The sequence below is a fragment of the Choloepus didactylus genome, chromosome 10 (assembly GCF_015220235.1).
Source record: "Choloepus didactylus isolate mChoDid1 chromosome 10, mChoDid1.pri, whole genome shotgun sequence".
Taxonomy (NCBI): Eukaryota; Metazoa; Chordata; class Mammalia; order Pilosa; family Megalonychidae; genus Choloepus; species Choloepus didactylus.
Window position 1 is genome coordinate 112,989,814 of NC_051316.1, and position 10,169 is coordinate 112,999,982.

Genomic DNA, 10,169 nt, shown 5'->3' on the forward strand with positions numbered 1-10,169 from the left:
CACAGAAACTAGCCGGATTCCCAATTTACAGACGGGAAAGCTGAGGCATCAGAGGGTCAGGACCTGCCCAGGGTCACACACCGTAACTAAGGTGCAGAGATCACCCAGGCCAACGCTACCGCCCCGCCAGTCCCTGAGCCATCTCCACCGCACAAACTGTGCCACGCCCAAGGAGCGGGCACCTCGGCGAAAGTGAAAGAACCGGAAAGAGGGAAAAGAGCAGTTGAGAACTGCCGCGGGAAATTCCGGAGAAGGCGGGGGCGCACGCACCGCGGGACTTCCTGGTCATCATTACTCAGCACTTTGCGGGGTGCGCAAGGCTGGGGGCCGGGGGCGTGGCGGATCTTTTAGAGAAATCAGCCCTGCACGGGAGGACCCAGAACTGTCCCCTTGTCGATCCTGGGCGTATTCGAGCTCGGCCTGGTAGACCTCTTCTCCGGTGCCCCGGGAGGAACTCTACAGCCCTGGGGGTGGCCGGCCGCCTCCCCTCGCCTTGGGGCAGTGACACCCCACTTCAGGTCGCCCGAGAGCCCCCACAGGGTGCAAGCCGGACAGCGGGGAGAGTTTCCGGGAGCCGGGGTAGGGGAAGAGCCTGGTGCCCCAAGGCGCGCCGCGCCAGCCCCGCCCCGCTAGCGGCCCCGCCCGGGTCCCCGACCCCGCGCTCGCCAGCCCCGGGAGGCGGAGCCTCGCGCCGGCGGAGACTCGGCGGGCGCGCCCCCGCCCCACGCACGCCGGGCGCGCCCCCGCCCCACTCCGCCCCACCCCGTGGCGCTATAAAGGGAAGGCGGGCGGCGCACTCGGCTCCCAGCCTCTGTCCCGCTTTTTGGGTTTTCTACCTTTTCTGCGGTTGTTCGTCAGAACCCACCCAGCAGCCAAAATGGTGCGGCAGATCGAAAGCAAGGTACTGGCTCCCGGCGGAGGCCAGGGCGCGCCGCGGAGGCTCGGCAGCTGGGGAAAGCGATGGGCCAGAGGTGGGGAGCCCGGCCCTCCGCATCCCTGGGGAAAGGCGGGGGAGGCGGCTTGGCCTGTGGCTACGAGAAGCCGGGGCCTGGGCACTCCGGGGACAGCCGAGCATGCTCGGGGGGAGGAGACGGGAGGGAAGAGGCAGCCCTAGAGGGCGGGGTCGGGCTGCCCGGTGCGCCCGGGGGTCCCTGCTCAGCGGCTCCTGCATTTCCCCATCTGGGAGACCCTAAATGGGGAAAGGTGAGGACGTAGAGGGGGTCAGGCCTTGTCCCTATCTGTGTCCGGATCCGAAGAGGGAAGACCCCTTGGGAAATGCACGGGGTCGCGGGCCGCTCTCCCACCCCACGAGCGACATGATCTGTCCTCGCGGGGAGGTGGCCCCCGGGAGCGGGTCCGGACCGGAGCCCTCTGCACCCCCACTCCCGGCTGCCTCCATCACTGTCGGACCCCAAAGATGATGTGTGCGGAACCCGCTCGGAGGCGACGGATCCGGCTGGAGACATCCCGGGGCACGTGGGCAAGGCCAGGGGCGCCCCCGAGTCTTTTCCGAGGCCGCCGGTACGGAGGTGGCGTGAGGGGCCCCAGGTGGCCGCGAGGAAGTGAGGTCCGGGCCGCGCCCACCCGACTCCTCCTCCTGCGGCGCAGGGCGTGTTTCCGGCAGCGCTGGCTTTGGAATGACTCAGTCCTCGAGGCCCGGGCCCAGCCCGTCTGGGATTAACCCACAGCCCCTGGGTTTCGCGGGATCCTGGGTTCCCCCTGGGAGCCGACGCCCCGGGCTGTGCCCTTCTCGGCCTTCGGGTACCCAGATTGCGGTTCATCCTTTTAAAAAAAGCCCAGACGCAAAAGTTGTTCGCGTATTGGAGTTATTGTAAACCTAATACCCTCCTGATTGAAAAACCCGGTGTGGTATACTGTAGCCACTCAAATGTTTGTTAAATACAGTGAGGAGAAGGGAAAGAAAATCGATGCTACCCCATCCCAGGAGAGCAGGAGAAAGGCGGGCTTCTAGTGCCTTTTTGATACTGGGCTGGGCTTTGGAAACGAAGAGTCTCTGTAATGGTCTTTTATCCTTTAGTTACTTTCATAATCTAGAACCGTATCTGATCATTGTAGAAAACTTGGGAGGGGCCAAAAGTAATTGGGATTATTTTATATAAACTGTTTTGTTTCAGAGCTTTTATTTTTTTTTTCCAATTTACCCTGAACACTTTTCATGTAATTAAAAGTTCTTTGTAATCATTTCAGTGTCTGAACATAGTGCTGGACTTCTGGGCAGTTTTCAACGTTTCAGTGAATGTTTTTTTCATACAGCTTTGTACAGTCTTCAGGTGTGTGTTTTGATTTTCAATGTTGAAATCTCAAATGCTATTCTTGGGTCAAGGGGTGTGAATGTAGATGGTGTTAGGATTCTGAGAGTGCTCCTTGCACTCCCACCTCATCAGCACTGACTTTTTCACCTTAATTTTGTCCAAATCCACGGTAAAGAAAAATTCTCAATCTCTTTTCATTGTTTTTGATTAGTAGTACTGAACTTTTCAAATTGTATGACTTTTTATGATAAAATTAGTAAACCCCCAATTTGTTGAAAAGCAAGATCCTTAATAGCTTTGTGCAACGCTTAGCATATGTCAGTCTGTGCCCTTGGAGGAGGTTTCTGCTCTCTGGGGCCTGCCAACTTAATCAGTGGAGCCTGGCAGGTGAAAACTCATTGAACAAGCAGGCTGGAGGCCTTGAGCAGAGTACACACTTGAATCAAAACTGATTTTGATCACTGGAGCAAAACCTTTCAGTCCTTGACAACTATTCTAGTTGTCATGATGGTGAGGCCCGTCTCCCTTTGGTAAGAAGATGTACAGGGTGCTAGGAAGTTGGTTACTCGAAGCGTGACAGCCTGGGCTGATCAGTTGACATTAAAAATTATGGCCCAGAGCCATTAATGAAAAAGTTGCACTTTTTTGTAAATATTGAACACACCTTAGATTGCCTGTTTCTGTGGTGCCGTTGGTAGTTCAGGGCCACTGGGACCTACTACATACAAGATTGGGATGATGAACTATAAGTGGGAAGAAGTCAACACAGCAGTCTTTTTAAAAAGAAAGAATAGCAGCTACTTTGCTAATAAATGCTTTAACAAACAACTCTTGCTTTTTGCGCTTATTACTTCTGGGTGACCGTTTAGAAGAAGAGATGCCAGGCTTTGCTGCTAATTTATTTGTTCAACCCAACTGTGTTGTTTTGTTTTGTCTTCAGGTTATTTGTGTCAGTGATGGGGACATTTATCAATTTGATTGTTAGTTTCTAGGATCTAGAAGTTGTGGTTTACTTATTCATAAAGTAATCTAAAATAATTTTTAGATTCATAATTTGGTTTAGGTAGAACATTGAGAGAAGAGAATTTGCATGCATACTTGGCAATGTAATTCATGGGTAGTTGAGCCAAAATATATTGTTGTTCTTTTTTCTTTTCAGAATTTTAAGTGGTTTTGCTTGAATTTGATTCAGAATATTTGGAGGGGAAATGCATAACCGTTAAGAGTGTTTGAGCTACATTCTAGCTCTGGAAAATAATGTCATAAGGTATTTATTGAGGACCAGTCATGTTCAAAACCGTGTATGTTCATCTGACCAGATTGTCTTCCCCTGGATCCTGCATTAAAGAATGGGTAGTTTGTCCTTCTGAAAGTCACACTAGGGAAGGCTTTGATTGAAATAACGTCTCTAAAAATCAGTAGTGGTTCGGAAAACAATTTCTGTACCTCTAACTTATTCCCTCCACTCCGCCCCCATCTCCCCACACCCATAGGTATGGGGGTGAGGGGGAAATCAGACCTGAATAACCGCAAAGGCTGTGGAACTCCTGGCATTCCATTCTTAGAAACGAACATTTGTTGTCAATTGTTTTCCCCAAAAAACATAGCGTAAAAACTAAAAATCTAGAGAAGTAACTGCATTGCATAGGGAGTCACATCAGACTACTTTTTCACTTTATATTGTATTTATTTTCTTCCTGATCTGATATGATTCTTAGCTGGGGAGGCAGCAGGGTGGGGGTAATTGTGCTAGTTTTTAATTAACTATATGACCAGCATTAAGAAACCTTGACTTTGGATATAGACATTTATGTTTTGATTCCTCTTCGTTGCCTGTTTATTAGCACTAACTACTTGTGGTTAAAATAAGGTTAGGTTCCTAGGGTTACGGTATCCAGATCATTGGTAAATAATTCATAGAGGTTGGTGGTGAGGGATTTCTTGATAATTTCTGCTGGCAGAATTTAATTATCGTGCATTCCTTATGCAAAATAGTATCCCTTCATGAGCAACTAAAACTGTTGTTCATTTAATCAACCATGCGGGCAGTGTTTGAGATAAAGGACAGAAATCAAAGCTGGATAAACAGTATGAACTCTGTCTGGACATCCCTTAAGGAAAAAAAAAAAAAGAGTACCAGGAAATATGCTTGTCAACAATGATATCTGAGTGTGTTGGGATCTCAGGGAGGTTATTGTCCTTGACTTTTTTGAGCTTTTCACATTTTCCACCACAGACAATATTCATTTAATCAGAAGTGTTAACTTTTTTTTTTAAGGTAACTTTTGATGTTTTACTTGTAAAATTCTGTGCCTTTGTGACTTCAGTTGACGTGATCCCTTGATCGTTTAGTCTACCATATGACTAGACTTGATGTGGAAACATTTTAATGCAAAGTCCTATTTTTATTTTCCTTTCCTTTGCTTAGCTTGGATGTATATTAGCCAGTAACAGTATTTTATAATTTGTTCATGAGCATGAGCAGTGTGTCGATACATTATATACCTTACATCTCCTTTCATCTTATCAAGGAACGGTACCAAATGTACAGGATTCCTTCAGCCTAGTTTTTTTTTTTTTGGTTTTCTTTTTACCTTGATCTAAGAGATAGGTTCTAAAAGCCAAGACCTGCAAGTTGTGCTTTGTGTTCTATCAAGTTTCCAAAGCTTTTGGAAATGAAACTTAGCATCTGCTTTTCTTTTCCTCTCTCCACAGGAAGATTTTAAGTCAGCCTTGGAGGATGCTGGAGATAAACTTGTAGTAGTTGATTTCTCAGCCACATGGTGTGGGCCTTGCAAAATGATCAAGCCTTTTTTCCATGTGAGTATTAAAACAACTTTTACTTTGTAACAGATTTGTGTTAGAAGAGGAGAGGAAAGGGTTTTTGTTTTGTTTTGTTTTTGCTGGATCTTTGGTTTAAAAGTAGTAACATTAACAAATAGCATAATAAATAAAATATTTTATTCAAGAAAGATTTTAGAAGTTAATTTGGTTGGTCTTAAATGGTATTGCATTTATTAAAGTTGAAATGTGGATCCTATTTGAAATGCAGGTTTCAAAGTTGATATGCCAAATTATTTTAATCTAGGAGGGATTTATTCAGAGAAAATGTATGTCCCTTTACCTATCTGGTTTCTAGTTTTAAAGTTTTAGAATTTTAATTAGTCTCTACTTTTAACTTTCCTTTTAGGAAGCTTGAGTATGTTTATTGCATTTACTCATGGTTTTTGTTTGTTTGTTTTCATTTTAAATTTCCCAGTCCCTCTCTGAAAAGTATAGCAAGGTGGTGTTCCTTGAAGTAGATGTGGATGACTGTCAGGTACGTGGCTGAGAATTTGTAAAACTGCTGAGCTTCTGGCATTTGCCTTTTTCTCTAAAATAATGCACAGTGATTGTTTACATAAATATATCAAACAATACTAGAATTGTTACCCTAGCTAAAAAGTTCTATTTTGGAAGAAGAGATAGTTGTGTCAAGTATGAGCTTAATCTAGATATCAGGAGCTATATACATCACAACCTAAAATATGAATAAAAACAGATGGTAACGGTTGAGGCTTCTGCCTCTTATCAGAACTCCACCTTCTGAAACCTCACCTTTTGCCTAACATTCAATAGATAGAAACTGAATTTGGTGATGATCATTAAGTCCATAGATTTGACAGTATTCCCATAATATTGGGAGAACACTTATAAGTTTTAACAGTCTTTGTGAATTTCTGATGACGTGGGAGAAGGTATTTGAAAGCCTATTTTAGTCTTGGTTGGTTTCGTCCAGTTAGAAAACCCAAATGTTTTGCAGAAAAAACACCAATGTACCTGCAACAGGATTGAGAGAATGGTTTGGGGCACATTTCAGGGTTGGTTTTATTTCACAAGTACTTGTTTCGCACCTGATATGTGCCAGGCACTGTTCTCCATGCTTTACAAGTATTGATTCTTTGAATCCTCACAAATCTATGAGGTCATTGCTGCTATCATCCCCATTTTACAGATGAAAAAACTTAGCACAGGGAGGTTGTCTGTATCATTGAAGTTAATAAGTGACAGAACCATGATTTCAAATGAAGCAAGCTGGCTTCCAAGCCCTGGCTCTGAACCCCCACATTTTGAAGGGTGCTCTGTCTTGTGGGTGCAGATGGGGTTCCTAGCACCTGGCCTCACCTCTCTCACACTCCACTGCACCTGGATAGCCTGTTCCAGATGCGTCACCTTGGGGCTCTTTATGGATGTGTGAGCAGTCACGCAGGCTTGCATTTTTGCCCTGCATGGTGGAGGGTTTAACTGCTCGGTTGTGGTATGATGGGGCCCCATAGGTGCTAGGCCTGGGTTCCAGTCCTGGCTCAGTGACTGCTGCTTTATGCCATTTCCTCCTTGAGCTTGGGATCTGTAGAGGTGACCAGATCTTGTTACCTGCTCCATCCCAAGGTTACTTATTCATTAAGGAGCATGGAATGCCTAATAAAGGTACTGAAGGGTCCATAAGAACAGATAGCGGTACAGCAGCACCTTCTAAACGTCTGAGGCCCTCCCACTACCACCTTACTAATCCCAGCACATCCATTCCTTTCTAGCATTAGGGGATGTAGGGGACAGAATGGCTCCGTGTTGGCCTTTCCAGACCACTGCCCTTCCACCTGGATTCAAAAGAAAAACAAAAACGCTCTCCACCTTTGGGGTTTTTGCCAGTTGCTCACATGAAGAATGTTATCAAATGGGTGGCTTCACTGTCCAAGTAAAGAGGGTAGAGACTGTCGTAAAGAGGTCATTAGACACCCAGTCCTAAAAAGCAGTGGCTCCCTGCACCAGCCAGTCTGCCACTGCTGTAAGCCCCATGCTCCCAGATACTCCAATTCAAGAGAGACCTGCTCAATAGTCAGGTTTCTTTTAAAGCACTTGAGAGGGCCAGCTAACACATCTGGACCAGATCCAGTCCCATTGACTACCCATTTTCAACTTCTTAGCTACACCAGACAGTCTGCCTTTCTAGCTTTTGATATCCTGGTTACTTATCCACAATTCATGCAGGACCTTGACATGTACAGCTCATGGTCTTCCCCCATTATCAGTCCTGGATGCTAAATCTGCAAGGGAATCACTGGAAGAGGACATTGGTGCAGATGAAGTTTTGTAATCTTCATTTTGATGGTCTTCATGTCCCTGGTAACTTCCCTGTAGCCCCTTTTTTCAGTGAGTATTCAATGCTTGAAAAAATAATAGACATTCAATAAATGTTACCCATTTTTATTCCAGTCCTTACTGTTCTGCCTTTTACTAGAACCTGTGCTTTCACGCTTAGTAGGTCAACTAGCCGTTAAAGGGAAGAAAAAGTTATCTTGAAAGAATTCTTCGTGCCCTTCCACCCTTCCTGCCCAAGCTAGTAGCAGAAAGCACACATGCAAATTCATAAAGATGTACAGCCACACTTTTCTTTCCGGTCTCAAAGAGGTGAAGTTAGGCCAGTCGGCTACCATCTCCTGGTGACGCCTCCTCATCGGAGCTGCGTCTTGAATTCCTGCATCCACTACCCAAACAAACAAGAAGAGGGTACTGCAGTGTTTGTAGTTGACCCTCCTTCCTCTTGAGAGTTCGGTTTCCATGATCTGGTTTTCGTAGCTCTACCTAGTTGGTTGCTGGCCCTTTACAGCTTCTGCTGCTTGGCTGCTGAGCAGTTCTACATTTCTTACCCAGAAGAGCCAGACTGAGTGCCTGGCTGACATTTTTAATCCCTACTAGACCACTTCACCAGAAACACTTGTCCAAACCATAAGAGTTTTATGGTACTTCCCTTCAAACCTTGTCCTCTTACAGAGGGAGCAGCATATTGAAAGTAGTGGGGTATTAAATAAACTCACTTTTAGTGATTCTGTAACAATGGAGGAATGCTTGTCAGGTCATTAGCCTTTGAGGGGCCAAAAATTTTTTAAATGTGTTAAGAGCCACATCTCGGAGAAGAAAAATGTATCAGCTAGTCCAATTTGCAGTGCTAGGAGTCTGCCTATTTTTCTGTAAGCAGGGTGGCTCTCAAAGGTTAGAGTATTAGAGTCGCCTGCGATCCAGCCTTAACTGCACTGATTTAAGGGGGTGGGAGTGGGGAACCTTGTAGCACCACTCAGGTGATTCTGATAAGCAATCAGCTTTGAAAACCTACAAGTGAATTATAAAATTAATAAAAGAAGGAAAAAACAAAAAACAAAAAACTGTGGGCTGCCTCTGTAGATTACTCTGATTTTGTTCCTGAACAGTTCTTTTGAAAATACATTTGTCTGTCTCACTTTGAACTTCAGTCCTTACGAACATCATCTACGTACTCCATCCCCATAACAAAACTAGAAAAAACTACGGGCAAGTTAAAATTATACTCCTGAGTTCACTTACAGCAGAATTTGTTCCTGCTTTATTATAACACTCTAAATAGCCAAGATCTTAATTGGATTAAACAGCTTATTAACCACTGTTTAGTAAGAATGTGTGCTGGTAGCATTCTGCCTATTGGTACCTACTGGAGGATAGATGTTAATGAGAATTTTTAATTAATTGAAAATAACCAATTTGGCTTTTGTGCTGCTGTTATATTTATTATATTGATTTTCATAAGCTGAAAAATTGTCCTGATGCTAAGACATGACATATAGAGGAAAAAGACTTGCATTGTTTCTGTCAAAGTTCTATACTCATATTTTGATTTCTTCTCCTGCTCCCCCACAGGATGTTGCTGCAGATTGTGAAGTCAAATGCATGCCAACATTTCAGTTTTATAAAAAGGGACAAAAGGTACGTACTTCTGACCTTAACTGGGCAATAGGGAAAAGTGGTATAAATGAAAAGCAGCAGAAGTGATAAAACCCCATATAGAAAGCCTGTCAGCATTTTAAAAATATTTCAATGTCATTCTTCACTGATTGAGGTATATAATGTGACATCTAATAGAAAATAAATCTTTGCTAGAACTAGTCACTGAATCCCTGTGAATGGAGTTTCATATGTATGTCATAAAGTATATAGAATTCCTTAGACTTGGTTTCCTCTTGTGTAGTTGTTAAGAGGAATTTGTGTCAAAAAGAATTTTGAGCCTTTTGACTTGAAATTTTTGTTTTGTTCTTGTTTTTAACTTAGAAGAATCCAGTGTCTCCCCATTCTGTGATCATAACTTATGCACAACATCTAACAGTAATTCATTATTCTCTTAAACAGGTGGGTGAATTTTCTGGCGCTAATAAGGAAAAGCTTGAAGCCACCATTAATGAATTAAGCTAATCATGTTTTCTGAAAACATAACCAGCCATCAGCTGCTTAAAATTTACCTTGTAATTTTTTTATTTACAAAAAAGAAAGATCACGTATGAAGACTATATACCCAACTGCCATCTGATTATAAATGACAATAAAATATTAATTCTACCCTTTTTAAAACTGTCTGGTGTCTTTGAATAGCTTCCAAATCAAATGAGAAGCAACCATTAAATGATATTTTATATTTTTAGTATTTTCACATATTCTTCAACACTTTTTAATAGCCTGGTAGGCCAGTGATGATAGTAAGACTATTGTTATTACTACCATCTTAAATATATTTCTAGAAAAATTTTGTTGAAGGCAGTGCAGATAGTAAAAGTAGTATGCTAAAATGTTGTATTTTGTGAACTGTGAACATAGGAAATAGTATTCTCTGCTCTGGCAGGCAAATCCCTTATGCTATCTAAATGGTCAGTATAACCAAAAATTGGTGTCCACCCACAAAGGAATTGTTAATCTCTGGTTTGAAGTAGGTGTCCTCTTTTTTTTTTTTTTTTTTTTAGTAGGTGTCCTCTTGATTCCTCTTTCAGAGGTTGCAGTGAGCTGCTAATGTTGCTAGTGGTAAGTGCTGCTATATCAATGATCAGATCACAAAGGAAT

General features: G+C 43.7%; 1 protein-coding gene across 3 annotated transcripts; it reads left to right on the top strand.

Annotated features, from left to right (window-relative positions):
• The first annotated feature begins 745 nt into the window (after nt 1-745).
• On the top strand, nt 746-9,686 carry TXN (thioredoxin). 3 transcript variants are annotated; one of them, XM_037798302.1, is made up of 6 exons: nt 863-971; nt 2,209-2,291; nt 4,989-5,093; nt 5,533-5,592; nt 8,982-9,047; nt 9,468-9,686. In XM_037798302.1, the coding sequence occupies exons 1-6, from the start codon at nt 878-880 to the stop codon at nt 9,528-9,530; spliced, it is 471 nt and encodes a 156-aa protein (XP_037654230.1). In that variant the 5' UTR covers nt 863-877; the 3' UTR covers nt 9,531-9,686. The 3 variants fall into 3 exon arrangements, with proteins under 3 accessions (XP_037654232.1, XP_037654230.1, XP_037654229.1); XM_037798301.1 differs by lacking the exon at nt 863-971 and adding an exon at nt 1,197-1,761; XM_037798304.1 differs by lacking the exon at nt 2,209-2,291 and having other exon boundaries at nt 746-901.
• Nucleotides 9,687-10,169: the final 483 nt, after the last annotated feature.